This window comes from Stegodyphus dumicola, chromosome 2 (genome assembly GCF_044657685.1).
Source record: "Stegodyphus dumicola isolate Sdum_Otavi_A_Nest chromosome 2, ASM4465768v1".
NCBI lineage: Eukaryota > Metazoa > Arthropoda > Arachnida > Araneae > Eresidae > Stegodyphus > Stegodyphus dumicola.
Genome location: NC_140769.1, coordinates 103,024,607 through 103,040,377, shown reverse-complemented (window position 1 = coordinate 103,040,377; position 15,771 = coordinate 103,024,607). Strand labels below are relative to the sequence as shown.

Here is a 15,771-nt window from a genome sequence, read left to right as displayed (position 1 = left end):
GTACAACCGTCGAGCGGTATGCCCATTACAATCTGCAGCTTCATACATGATTAGCATGTTGACCAGTTCATCATTTTAATAAGCCTTCATCCTACTACCTCGAGAAATGGATCGCAAATGACGACTTTCAGCAGGATCGCTCTTCACACAACCTTCCGTTATGCGCCATCTACCACAAGGGAGAAATCTTTTAGAACCTAAAGAATTCTATGCAGCGTCACTGTCAGGCAAATTTCTGGTCATAACTTCGGGCACCTGTTGTAATACAGCCTTTCAATGAAATGTTTCCTGTCCCATTAATGTGTTGCTGTTTCTATTCTTATTCTCTGCTTCTTTGCACCATAGCTTGCAACTACGGCATTTGCGACCCTGCATTCTTATGTGATTAAGAGTCATCTCTGTACCCCCTACACACCCTGCAAGTTTGTCGGTCTGGTAGTGAATCACCCTGTATAATTTCACTAAAGTTCTTAATACAAAATTCTGGACAGTAGCTATTTGGCATAAAATAATTACTTGGATTCTAGACTTTTGCTGTAAAAATATGCTGACTGGTGTTTTTGTGGTCTTGTGAAGTTTATGGTCCTTCCGAAGAAGACCGACAATATCATTTTAGCAGTTGTATCATTTTAGTTATGTGAATTATGCATGCTGATCCAAGGCAGGCTTCATCCCCTTAAAAACCTTTATGACCCCCTCTCCAATAAAAAGAAGAAATTGAGAAAGGAAGATTTTTGCAATATCAATAATTTTATTAATAGTGATTTTGAACTTCTTGATTACTTCCACATAAGGTGAGCTAGACAAGTTTGAGCCTCAAAGGTCTTTTACAACTGCTTGCCACTCACCGTGAAATATAATAGAGGGTGATCCAAAAGTAGTGCGTGTTGTATTTTAAAAAATTATGGAAATTCCAAAATGGATATTAATGGCAATTGTTTCAATAAATGATACCTGTGTGCTGTTACAAGTAATATATCACTTGAAATATCAAATACAGTGTATTATGCCATTAGCTTTAAAAAAACCCATTTGTTTGGTGCAAGATAGAGAAAAAGGTTTTTCCGAGCAAAAGAAGTTGAGATTGAGCATTACTTTGTTATGCATATTTACAGAAAAGTTGTTGAAGTGCTTTGCAAAAACTTCTTTTATGTTTGTGAGCCTAGCAAGACAATAATTTTCTGCATGGTAAGCTGATTTTGAGAAATTAGAAGCATCCATATTTAAGTTTTCACATACACTTTGTTAGTAACTGTAATATTTCTGAATTTGTTTATTCTACCTGAACTGAGAAGAACATGAGTGATAGCTTTGTTTCTTATGGTGAACACTCCAGTTTCTCAAAATCAGGTTACCATATAGAAAACTGTTGTCTTGATAGGTTATAGAATACGTCGAAATGTATCTATCAATAAGTGCTTCATCAATTTCTCTTTAAGAATGCATTGCAAAATAATGCTCAATTCACAAAAATTGATTCTGTTTAATGTAAAACACTTCTTCATCTTGCACCAAATAAATGGTCTTTAAAGCTACAGCTTGAACTGTAGCTAAAATTTTAAATTATATATTACTTGTACGATTATAGGGGTGTCATCCATTAAAACAATTTGATATTAATATCCATTCTGGAATTTCTACAATTTTTAAACTTAGGTATGCTTGGTTTTTGGATCACCCTGTATTTATAACTTTAACTTATGCAATCATATTTTATTATTTTCAGATAATAGCACTTTTTTTTGTAGTTTATTTCTGCATTATCAAAAAATATCATGAACAATTAACTTAAAATATCATGAATGATAAGCTGTTGTTCAAACTCACAAACTCATAGTCTAGAGAAACATGTAGAATTAAGTACAATACTCACTGCTTATTAAAATCACTTCTGTTCCAAATGTATTTGAGTTTAATAGAAGACAATTTGTATATTGCAAATTGTGGTATCAATTTTAAACTTTTCAAGTAAAGTAATAACTAATTTATTAATTAATCCTAAAATAATTATTTAAAAATTAATGCTAAAATTAAAATATTTATGCAGTTTAGAAAATATGTTTTTAATTTCTTGAAAAAATAGTTTTATAATTATGTTCTTGATGAAATTTTGTCTCTTACAAGTATTATTCTTTGTTTTATATTGTTCAACAACAGTTTGTTGCATCACAGACCAGGGTGATTTATGATTTGTTGTTGTTTAGTGCATTCAATGTTCCAGGTAGAGGCCTGTTACTCATGGTGACATCTATGGGTTTAAATCAGAAGCATGGTGCGAAGGATCTCAGGTGCTTCAGGTATAGAACTTGAGTCTGTTTCATGCAAACAGATTTCTCTAGCACTGGCACAAAAGAGCTCCCAATGAGCTAGATTCAAGAATTGTGTCTCTTTCAAATATGGCAACCAAGCATTATTTATCAGAGGAAGGATTGTAGTACAGCCAAAAGTCTTTAATCCGGATGTCCATATTCTGAAATGATTTATAATCCGGACTTCAAAGCTACAAACTTTCTGCGCATGTGTAAACGCATAATGCGTTTACACATGCGCATAATACCTTTACTGATGCAAGAGCAAAGTTTAAAGTTGTAAAATTTAAGTTGTGCAGACATTGAAGACAAAAATTTTAAACTTAACCAATTTATTAACAATATATAAAAATAAAAACACAAAATGAATAAATTTAATCAATATCAGAAACTTAAAGAGTATAATATAATCATTGTTAAAAATTCCACTTAATTGATCATCCATTAACCCCAAAGGTTTTTCCTTTAAAGAATGTTACACTACTAAAGAATATTTTACCTGTGCCCCCCACAACATCATCTCCAACCTGAAATAAAAACTGAACGCCAGTATTTTTACAAAATTCAAAACAAGAATAAATAAATATCACAACTCCATTCAATTCAGAAATTTTTAAGAAAAATTTTCCTTTGGGGACATCTTATCCCATTTTCCAAAATTTTACCATAACAAGAAATCTAACAAGTTACAAAACAATACAAAGACATATGTATGATCATACATTCAATACATTTACCCAGGGCCCTGGTCATTCACACAACATTCTACACATACAATTTTACATTATCTAATACTCATCATAATATGACTTACAACATATTATTTTCAACTAAACAAAACTCTTAATTTAAATTAAGAGTTTTAACAAAGAAGTGGCAGTGGAGCTGCACTGGGCACCCTTCCTGATTTGGAATCTGAAGAGAGGGTCGAGTTCCAATCTACTTAAATTAAGAGATACTTAAATTAAATCTTACTTAAATTAAGAGAATTAACTCTTAATTTAAGTTAAATACACACAAAAACAAATTTCACAAGAAAATTGCTCCATAAAATCTTATCAAGTTATGTTTAGTCAGCTGTTTTGTCATGGAATCAGCCAGATTATCTTTACTTGGAACATATTTTAGATCAAAAATTTCCCTGTTCAATAGATCACGAATGAAGAATAGTTTTACATCTATATGTTTTGTCCTTGAGTTTTCAATGGGTGGTTTTGTAAAACATATAGCAGCCATGTTATCCGCAAACAATATAGGTTTTGAAACATAGTTACTTGCAATCTTAAACTGAATGCATTCATCAAAAATGTTTTTAAACCAAACTAATTCTTTTGCTGATTCAGCCATGGAGATAAATTTAGCCTCCAAAGTAGACTCCCAACAAAGCTATTTGTCCACCAATAGACACCATATCATTTATGCTTGAAGCAAAATCCGAATCTGAATATATATTGAGCTTCAGTTCCTTGCATACCAGTTTAAGTTTGTGATGCCTGGTATTGGAAACGTATCCTAAAAGTTTGAGTAATCCTTCCCAGTGAAACTTAACAGGATTGCTTTGAAACTGAGAAAATATATTAACAGCATAGGCTATATCCGGACGAGTACAATTGCAAAGAAACGAGAGGCATCCTAAAACATTTCTATAAGGATAATTCATCATCTCAGTCGTTTCTTCTTGTGTACTGGGACTTTGAGACTTTGAGTATTTCACACCTTTAACTATTTCAAGGGAAGTAATTTGTATTTTAAAAGACTTGAATCGATCAACTATGTCTTCTATATATAATTGTTGATGAATCAAAACACTATTGTTCTCATATTCAAATTCCACACCCAAAAGCTTTCTTGTTTTACCCAAAATTTTCAAATCAAAATGTGAATTCAGGACTTTTAATATCCTTTTAGCCTGAACTTCACTTTTTCCAAACACAACAATATCATCAACATAAACCAACAGAATGACAAAATCTTTAAATTGATAGACACAATTACACCACTCAAACTTGGTAAACCCTAGGTTACATAGTGTTCTATCCAACTCGTAGTACCATAATCGCCCACTCTGATGCAGACCATACAAGGCTCTGTCTAAACGACACACAAAAGTTTCTTTATCTCGCTCTACAAAACCCTGAGGTTGGGACATGTAAATTTCTTCAGATAAAGGAGCTTAGAGATAGGCACTTTTTACATCACATTGTATATTTGCCCATCCAAGGTGGGCAACTAAGAGAGAGAAAAAGAGCCTTATTACTGAAAAGTTGACTACAGTTGAGTTGGTTTCATCATAGGTATCGTATTTAATTTGCCGATAACCCTGAGCCACTAAACGAGCTTTAAAACGAACAATGTTTCCAAATTTGTCACGTTTAATGTTGAAAATCCACCTGCAACCTAGTGGAGTCTTGTCTTTAGGAAGTGGAACAAGATGCCATACCTTATGCTTTCGCATGTTGGCCATTTCCTCTTCCATCGCCTTCATCCATTTATGCCTTTCTGTGGATTTCATTGCCTGGTTATAATGTTTGGAATTGAAACCTCTAGTCAGCTGTCTTGGGTATATGACGTTGAAGGAGTGCCAGTTGGGTTGATTTCACCACTATAAGTATTGCTTCCCTTGAAATCAAACAAGGTAGGATCATACTGAATATTATGCTCAGTGCAATACTTTTCTACATCATTTGGTGATTGTAGTCTTTGACTAGACCCTTTCTCAAAGTAGTACACATCCGTATGAGTGCCGTCTGGTCTTGGAACATAATTACTAAGCCAAGTTACCTGTCTCAATGTAGATTGAGTGTCAGTGCTGGGTATAGAAGAGGGTATATTGGTATCAATTCTTTCCTCTATTTCAGGAAAATAGCCAACTGGAGTATCAGTAGATTGGAACTCGACCCTCTCTTCAGATTCCAAATCAGGAAGGGTGTCCAGTGCAGCTCCACTGCCACTTCGTTGCATTCCAATTGACTCTTTAAAAGTAGCATTTAGGGTTTCTACTACCTTTTGTTCATTTTCCAACCAAATCTTGTACCCTTTTGTTCGTACACTGTATACAATCAATCGGCGCTTCGTTGCCTTTGGATCAAGCTTAGAATTTCTTTTAGCCTTTGGAATTCCCACGTAGGCAATCATTCCAAATGCCTTAAGATGACGCACTGATGGTTTCCGCTTAGTATACAATTCGAATGGGGTTCTATCTTGACCCTTATGACAAATTCTATTAAATGAATATGCAAAATACATCACTGCATCTGACCAAAATTCAGGACTCATTCCACTATCATGTAAAATTGCACGTACATTGTTGAGAGCTGTCTGATTGAATCTCTCACAAACTCCATTTTGTTCCGGAGTATATATGTCTGTAAATTCGTGCTTTACTCCATTTTTATTACAATATGACCTGAATTGTTCATTATCATATTCTCGTCCATTGTCAGGTCTAAAATATTTCAACTTAAGGTTCAGAGATCTTTCAGCACTTGCTATATGCCTTTCAAATACTTCAAACACCTGACTTTTCTCTACATTGGGGTACACTACCACATAACGAGAATATTCGTCAATAAAGGAAATGAAATAACGTTCACTATTCCTACCTGGAATGTTAATAGGTCCCCATACATGAGAAAAAACCCTTTCAAGCAGTCTCTTCACTTGAATACCTTCTAAGGGTCTATAGGAGATTCGTCTTTGCTTATTGATTTGGCAATGTTCACAAAACAAATTAGGTGAGTTCTTTAACACAGGAAGACCTCGAACTGAATGTCTCTTACTAGTTCTGACAATAGCACCATAATTTATATGACCAAACCAACCATGCCATAATTCACTATTGTTATGCTGAACTATGGATGCCTCAAATTTCACAGATTTGCCCCCCTTTTTCACTATTTTCGGAAATACATGATAGTTACTTCCTATCAACTTAGCCTTGAAAATAGTTTCATTTTCATCATTAGTAATTTTAATTTGCCCATTTTTACCATAAAATCTCGTTCCATTAATATCCACCTTAGGTCCAGATATTAAATTTCATCTCAGTTCAGGTGAGTATAAAACATCTTTAAACAAAATAATTCTATCCCCAAATTTCATTTTAACAGTACTTTTCCCATGAATTGGAAAAGTTGCACCATCAACAGCTACTAGCATATTCTCATTCTACACAGGAGAAAAAGTGTCGTACAATTCATGATTTTTACAAAAATGATGAGATGCAACAGTATCAAAAATCCGACTATCACCATTTTCCTCCAAGTTGTTAACATTAGCTTGGGCTATGAAAAGGGACTGAGCATGGGAATAATTTTTGTGATTAAATCAAAATGTGAACAACTTGGGTTTATTCTTACACTTAAAGCATGTTTTATTACTACTAGATACAGCTGAGGAAACAGAAGAAGCAGGCGTGAGTGATCTGGAAAAATTACCTTTCATTCTGCAGTATTTTTGAATATGACCTGAACGGCCACATTTATAACACTTGAGGCCTTTAATCTGCTTAAATTTGGGTTCAAAGTGAGTACTTTAAACTTCTATAGTCTTATTGGAATTTTCCCTATCTATCTTCCTTAAATTAAGATGCGTTTCCTCTGCTAGTACTTCGAGTTCAACATTCTTAAATATGAACTTTTCATCTGGCCACCTCAAAACGTTCTGAACTACCTGATCTTATTTTTCTGGATGAAACCTAAGAAACTGAAAACAAATATATACATCTCTTACAGCCTGGTTAATATCAGCCAATTGTTCAGTTATCCGTTTTAATCTAGAAGAAAAGAAACTAATACTTTCATTTGGCTTAATTTTACAATTTAAGAACTCTGAAAACAAGGACATATGTCTAGATCGATAATCTAACTGAAAAAATTTGGCAACCATATTCCATGCAACTACCGGATCATCTATTTCACATATTAAGTTTCTATATTCAGGGCTTACATTCATATAAATCAATGATAAGCCTAAACGACTTCTATTTTGATAGTCGGCAACAATTCCTCTTGTAATACCCTTAACATGATTTAAATCAGGACATTTTTCAATACCTTTAACCAAAAGCCATGCATTTTTCTCATTCAAGACAAACTTCATGTCTTTAGACCATGTAAAATAGTTACGTGCATCAAGTTTAGCAATACTATGCATAACATTAACAGTAGCCATATTTGAATTTCAACAAAAACCGCCCCCAGTCTTTTAAGTCCTAAATTAATTTTAAACTTCAAAAGTCTGCACCAAAGATAACTCAGGGGCTGGGACCATAACCAAAATGATGCAAGAGCCATGTTTAAAGTTGTAAAATTAAACTTTTAGCAAAAGTAGCAATAGAAGCTCCCTAAGGTTATGTACTGTGCAGACATTGAAGACAAAAATATTAAACTTAACCAATTTATTAACAATATATAAAAATAAAAACACAATGAATAAATTTAATCAACAGAAACTTAGAGTCTTACATAATCATTATCAAAAATTACACTTAATTGATCATCCATTAACCCCAAGGGATTTTCCTTTAAAGAATGTTACACTATTAAAGAATATTTTACCTGATCTTCAAATACTGGCATTCAATATGCGAAAAACATATCACTAAACAGAAACTACGCGATTTTAATGAAATTCGCTACACTATCAATAAGTCCATGCTTCGTGATCAAGAAGGCACCTGAAAAATTAAATGAAATCCTTGAGAGCACTTAAACCCGGCAAAAAGCCGCTCAATGTAGTAGTTACACATGAGAAATCACAGCTTGTGCAACATCACCGCTAATTCTGAAAAACACTTGTGTTGAAGACGCCGCCCACATGAAAACAGGATGCCGGCCACGGCAGTCGCTCACATTGTAGCCTCTTTTGAGAATCCAGGAAAAGTCATCTTGTAGACTGGAACCACGGCGCTTAACACCTGACTGAACGCATCGCAATATCGTCTTCCAATGGGGGCTGGAACGGCACACCACGGAGCAAAGAAACAGGAACCAAAGCGGAATAAGCCAGAGCGACGCGAGATACTTATACCTTAAGTAGACATGACGTCGTCTCACGGCAACCAATCAGCTATCGGCATGATTCAGCTTTCGGATGACGTAACATCAAGTTTTCGATTTTGCATCTTAATTAGGCTGGAACAGTCCGTTCTTAATACAAACAGTGGCAGTGAAAAACGAAGTAGAAGTAATTACTATATCCCTTTAAAATAAGAACTAAGCCTTACGTAAAAGTTAGAAATATTTCAAGGAGGAGAGATGATGCAGAAAAAGGGTTACAATAGGTCATATTTTCCAACATTTACGCATGCACGTTTAATGTATAACGGACTGTATAAGCTAAGCTAAAATTATCTAATTATCTATTTCAGTTAATGTTGCAGATTGCGTTGTTCCTAAATTTTCTAATTGGATCCGCCTTATTATTTTTTGCAGACTGTTAGAGCAATTTTATAAAAGTAAGCTTGAACTTTCGATTATGTCAAAAAGAATTTCTAATTCTGGAGCTGCCAAAAGATCTACAAAGCGAAAGCATGTTTCGATGTCCATCAAACAAAAAGTGGAATTGCTGGAAAAAATGGATAAAGGCATATCCTTTGTTCTCTAACCATTCCGAAATCTGTTTATCAATTCCAATATGCTCTGCGGGGGGGGGGGGGGCGTAATGAACTGGAAGTTGATCTGTCAGCACTATCCTTATCTTCGGGGCACTATCCTTATCTTCAGGGCAGGGGACGTCGCGGGGCTTAATGAACTGGAAGTTGATCTGTCAGCACTATCCTTATCTTCAGGGCAGATGTTTTTATTTTATTTGGCTTATAATTCCTTACTAAATGTAGTATTTCATCTTGATGTACTCCGTCTTTGATATGATTTAAATCAAATTCCTCATCATTATAAATATCACGAGTAAACATTAAATAGTTTTCTGCTTGCAATTTTCTATTTTCATCTATGCGTAATGTATGCTTTAAGCATGTGCACGTTGAAAGAAATGTTTAATAAAGTAAACAAATAAATATTAAGCTTTTTTTTGTAAATTTTGATACCCTTTAGATCATAATTTTTCTTTATTTCATAAATTACGTTTAATATTTTTAATTTTATAATTTTTGCATGCCATCTTACCAGATTTAAACTGATGATCTATAATCCGGAATCACCGAAGTCCCAACAAATCCGGATTAGCGACTTTTGACTGTATATTATATACCAATATATTCCTCTCGTGTAGTTTGATGGAAAGGGAGAGGGGTGGGAGACCCTCAGACCCCCCGTGTTCTCTCCATCAAATTTGGGGGCAGAAATGAATAAAATTGCACTGTCACCTGTAAGGTGCCTTCTATGATGACAACAGCATGGGTAAACTAGCATTCCTCGCCATGAGGTATTTTGTGGACTTGGACTAATGTTATGGTCAGACAAATAAGTATAAGTAGTAACATATACCTATATATTACATATTGGGGTATTACAAAATAATTCTTTTGAAAACAATATTTGGTGTTATATATTGGTATTATACATTATATATTTGGTATATATAATACAACCAAATATGATAGCATATTTGATGCCATATTAGCTGTGTATTTAGTATCTCTAATGATCTATAATCTGGAATTGCCAAAGTCCCGACGAGTCCAGATTAAAGGCTTTTGACTGTAGTATGGTAAATGAACCAATTAGTGACATGGACGGGAGTGACAGTTCATTTTCTAAAGAGTTAGAGATGGATTTCTGATATGGACATTTTATCAGGAACTGAGTGCCTGCAAAAGATTTTCTTATTTCTTGTAAGTAGTCTTGTATTTTTTATTAATTTTAAAGTTTTTTCATGTATTTTGTCAATTAAAATGTCAATAATTTGAATAGCACTTCCGAAAATAATTTATTAATGTAAGCATTTTTTTAAATATTTTCTTGTAACGTAAAAGAAAAAGATAAATAAATGCTAATTTTAACATACATGATAGCTTAAGTACTTATCTAAAATGATACCAAAATTATGACGTTAGGACATAAACATTTTTTTTTCTTAAGTTAGCAACACAAAACCCCCGTCCTGTGGGATGATTCCTTCTGACTCCCATCCATCCCAAGGGAACATCTTAAACAAAGGTGCGCAGTGTTTTAACAGTTTATCCTTTTCTTTCAGGCTTAAGTCTTTTCACATGGAATTTTTGATATGTTACATGTTAAGCATACAACAGATTAAAAAAAATACTTTTCAAGTAATTTATTCAAGTTTCAAAAGGCAGCAGAAGTATTCCTTTTCTAGGTAGCAGAAATATTTTGTCTATATTTAGTTAATCTTGATTATAAGAATGATCGTTGCTTTCCTTGCTTTTTCTTCAGCCTACTGTTACCACTTTCTTTCCATTCAAAAACTCTTAATGTATGGTAATACTAAAAAAAAAAAAAAAAAAAAAGAAAAAAAAAAAGAAAAAAGAAAAAAGAAAAAAGAAAGCTTTTTTTATAACTCTTTGTTAGCATAATGCACCTATCCCAAAGGGAAGATTTTGAGTTTGGAAACCTTAAAAATTCAGTACAGAAATTGCACTTCCATCTGCTATCAGTTGCTATTTAAAAAGATATCCTTATTCATTTATAATGCATGTTGAGCAATTGTTCTCAAGCACAGGGAATTTCATAGTTTCAGAGGAGAATGGGGGTCTACCTTGTAGAGACATTAGGTATTTTTTTTTTTTTTTTTTTTTTTTTAACAAGAGAGATGAAAAATGAGTCTTCTAGTTGGCAAGAGTTTGCTAATTCAGTGACAAAAATTGTCACAAAGGCACATCTACAGCACTTTTATCCGTGTCTTGCATTCTGCTTCAGTTATTTTCACAGTTTAAATGTGGTTGGATTAAGAACTGTTTTTCTACAATTTTGTGCAAGAAGTAAACATTTATATACAAAATATGTTGTTATAAATTTAGCTACATGCAAAATAAAACCCTAACTTTATCACCCCAAAAGCAACAAATAAATAAAGCAGTACACAAAAACAACAGTGCGATCAAATGAATTTAAGTATTTACAGAAATTTACATCATAGCACCTTCCTTCAGGACTGCAATCTTCAAGACCAGAGACAGTTAACTGCCATTGCTATATAAAGTCCATCATAAAGCACTATTTTGAGCTTAAAAGAAGTTTTCTGGATCACAGCATCATTCAATTTCTTGATCACTCAAAAGGATGACTGCAGCTGGTATGAAATCCCTGTACAACACTTAGTATTTCATATCCAGACTTGATCTCTTTCATTGAATTCTCCCTTCATCAACATAGCATCATATCTTGTCCTCACCCTCGTAGTTACTATATTAATCCTTCTCCTGGTGAAGTAATGGATGTCTTCTAAATACACCTCTATGTATTCCAGGTGCTGCTAAACTCTTTCAAGACAGGTGACAGGTGCCGGAGGACGAGGGCGCCTGATGTTTAACATAGGTAAACAGGCATATGCCCCGCATCCTCCACTATCTAGTGGCAACAACTCCCTGGAGCCTCATCAGGCTGCCTCGGGAGTATATTTGAGTCTTAATGAGAAAGTTACATGGCCATACAAGGGCGGTTGACATAGTCTACATTACGAGTGATGTGTATGACATTTGAAAGTTTTAGGATTACAGTGGTTGCTCTTTCAAGACAGCAGGCTTTTGTTTACAATGTTCCATCAAGAAGGATGGGTGTTAGAAGGACTCGTTTGATGGGACAGGGGCTCTGCATCGATAAGCCTACCTTTAGAAAAAAACTTTTAAAAAAGTTTGTCTTAACGTTATAATTTTTGGTACTGTTTTAGATTATTACTTAAGCTATCATATATGTTATTAGCTTTTAATAATCCTTTACTTTACATGAAAATATGCAAAATTTGCTTATTTTGAGAAATAATTTTTGAAAGTGCTATACAAATTATCCCAATGTTTTAATTGGCAAAATGCATTAAGAAATTTTAAAATTAATAAAAAGAAATATTATTTACAAGAAGAAGTGACAAAATGTTTCATGGGAAGTAGATGGCTGACACTCTGAGCTCAGTCTCTGATAACATGTCCGTATGCAAATCACTAGAAATATCGCTAACTCTTTAGCAAAGGAATCATCACTCTCATCCATGGCACTAATTTGCTCATTTACCATGTGAGTATATCATTTCTCTGATAAATAATGCTTTCTCCCAAAAATAAACTAAGGTTTTCCGAAATAAAAAAGGAACTACATGAAATAAAGCTTTAAAAGCATTATAGAACACCACATAGTAACCCTAAAAGGCCCAACACAGTAACAAAAAAAGAATAAAAAAAGGATTCAAAGGCTATCAGATATTAAAGGGATATCGGATATATTATATCACATGATGCTAATGAGACCACGAGCTGTGTGTTTACATTATGCTTTGGCTCTTTCCCCCATAACAGCTGACCCCATAACATTATGCAGAATGGGATCAAACAAAAAAACAGAATTTTAAAACTATATTAAAAACAATAAAATAATTAAATACAAAAGTTCGAAGGTAATGGATACAGGACACCATCTAGTGGTCTTTAAAACGTGTTTCAGCTTAAAATGCATACATGCACAACCAATCCCTTTCGTTAGCTCTCTAGTGATGCATGAGTGGGACGCCCAGCTGTGAAAGACGCTGATAGGAAATGTGTATATGGGATATTTGAAAGCGTTAAGTAAAGAAGGCCTGTTCAGCAGTGGTTCAAGGAGCAGGTCACATGGCAGGTGAAGATAATGGCCAGAAATTATTTGCTGGAGAAAACCCTGCGTTTGTTTGCCTTAAGTGGCAGTTTTAGGCAGAGCAGCATTTTTTGGTTCCAGTCCTACTGACTCTAAGATATGGGTAGAGAGAGATGATTTAATATTTTTTGATTAAATCTCTCCACAGTGCTGTTCAGCTGTGGATGTAAAAGACTGATCTGGATCTCTTCCGTACTGAAAGTTTTTCATATTCCTTTAAAAATGGAAGATGTGAAGTTTGTTTCTTGGTCATAGTGAGTAAAAAGAGGCATGCCAAATGGTGATATCCAGTTCTGCGATGGTGAAACTTCTTGATCAAGGTTGGTGTAAACTTCCAACTGTTTACTAAAGTAATCCAGGACAATTAGGATGTATTTGTCATCCTTAGTCATACGAGGCAAAGGTTAAAAAATGTCTAGAGCAGTCCTTTCAAATGGTACTTTTGCATTATAGTGCTGTAGTCTTCCTCATGTATGTTCTTGTGGGCTTCTTTGAGCACCATATGCATCATAGTATTTGCCTCACTTTTTACATCTGCGTTTCTTTGTCCCAAAAGAAACATTCATAAAGTTTACAGTGTCTTTGTTACTGAAAAATTACCCGACTGGCTGCTTGCAAACTGGAAGATTTATATCTATGCTAGCTGCTTGAAAATACAATAGCTCTATCCATGACGTTTTCTTTCACAGTAGCAAATCCAGTCTTGAAATCCATTGGGGGAAAAAAAAGAACAACTACAATGATTAGATGAAAAATGCAGTTGTGCAGACAGGGTTGCAAAGACAGATATCACCAAGAATGTGGCACTAGCAGTCAAACCAAACTGGTAATATCTGCAACGACAAAGTAGGAAGTTTGTTCGTGAAATAACGACTGTGTCTTGTAAAAAGAATTTATTGATATGATTTGTATATTTTGTTAAAGTTCTTCTTTGGACTTTCATGCACTATTGCCAACACTGTTCCCATGCTGCAAGTCTCATTATTTTATGGACAAACCCTCTATGCCAAGACAACAGGAACAACAACAACAAAAGTGCTAAGTATTCTATGTGATGACCTTTAATGTAAAAATAAATAAATGTTTTCTAAAAGTATTAATAAGAATTGCGAGAAACTTATTTTTTATAGCCCAAAGGAGCATTAGCCCAGAAGGACTGTTAGCCTCGAAATGGCATTTTGCATCAAATCACTATAAATGGCTGTATCACTTTTCAAATGGTTGGCCACCAAATATTATAAAGAAGTTAAATAATGAAGAATCTGCATAAATGTATCTATGTTTCTGATGTAGTGAAAAAACTATGCCTAGACCCATCAAATTTTTAATAACACAGTCCTCCACCTGAATAAGGCATCTGAAGCCCAAATCCTGAATTTTGAATTTGTTTTATTATCAGTATGATATTTTTTAAACTTTAATGAATTTTTTATTAAGAAACTCAATGATTTCAAGTCGAGCATTGGCAATATACTGTACGGAATAAAATACTTTTATCTCCAGTGTGCAAAACTCTCTACAGCAAAAATGGCTTAATTTTGAATAGCAGTTATAATGTAATTTTTCCAGAATTTAGTCTTTGGTAAGGTTATTTTGTAATTTAATAAAATTTAAATAAAAGAAAGAATAGAAATATAGAAATTTATTGTTGGTTTTACTGTATTTTCTCTAATCATATCAGGAATTCTTGAATATTGTTTGGTATACTTAAGTATAGTATTCTATATTTTATTTTTGGTTAGTTTAGATGAATATGATTAATCTTGCAGAGGATAATTGATTGATATAATTAAATATTGTGTGTTATGTTTTATTTCTTAGTTAGATTAATTTTACTAATCCTGTGGAAAAAATATTATTTTATACAATTAAATATTATATGTTTATTTTATCTAACAGTTAGTTTGGATGAATCTTACTAATCCTGCGGAGCATAAAGTTGCATGGGACACATCAATGTGCGTGAGTAATACAGCTGGAGTAGAAGCTAAGCGCCTAATGGCTAAAGCATTTAAGTCAACCTTAACTCTTTCTCAGCAGCAACAATTGATGTCAGAGTTACAAGTTGATCCAAAATTAGTATATCATATAGGACTCACTCCTGCAAAAGTAAGTATATGAACTTCAAAGCAATATATTTAATTCATGTACAGTTATTCTTGAGTATTATACACAGTGTCCACAAAAGTTCTTACCTGGTTTTTATTTTTCTCAACAATTTTTCTACTTACAGTAATGTTTTAAATGATGCAAATGTTCATATTTTAGCAATTTTAAAGAGATTTAATTCTGTAAAAATTGTAACTATTTATACATTCTTTTGGTTATTTATACATTCTTTTGGTACATATATATTTAGAAAAATTTTGTACTCATTTTAAAAAATAAAGCGCAAAAATTTTGACTTCCATATGACAAAAAGTAATCGAGATATTTTATGTTAAAAATTAGAGGTCATGTTCAGGGACCATACACAAATTGAAGAGAGAAATGTTTACATCTGTACATAACTAAAAATAAAATAACAGTTTGTAAAAAATGTCAAGAGATTAAGTGCATTTCTGTGCAGAATATTGTGAAAAATATTGATCAATATATATATATATATTCAAAATGGCTATCTTATTCATGTAATCCTACAGAATTGTGTTCTAGAAAACAGCAGCAGACTTCAGTATTGCCATATACCCAACTCATAGAAT

The 15,771-nt window shown here is 33.5% G+C and overlaps 1 protein-coding gene across 3 annotated transcripts in view; it reads left to right on the top strand.

Moving 5' to 3' along the window:
- The window catches only part of Not11 (CCR4-NOT transcription complex subunit 11), a 115,645-nt gene that overhangs the window by 65,367 nt on the left and 34,507 nt on the right, over positions 1-15,771 (top strand). For all 3 annotated transcript variants that reach the window (XM_035368101.2, XM_085810973.1, XM_035368100.2), the window contains one exon: positions 14,969-15,178. In XM_035368101.2, coding sequence (XP_035223992.1) covers positions 14,969-15,178 — 210 coding nt within the window. The remainder of the gene's footprint in view (positions 1-14,968; positions 15,179-15,771) is intronic.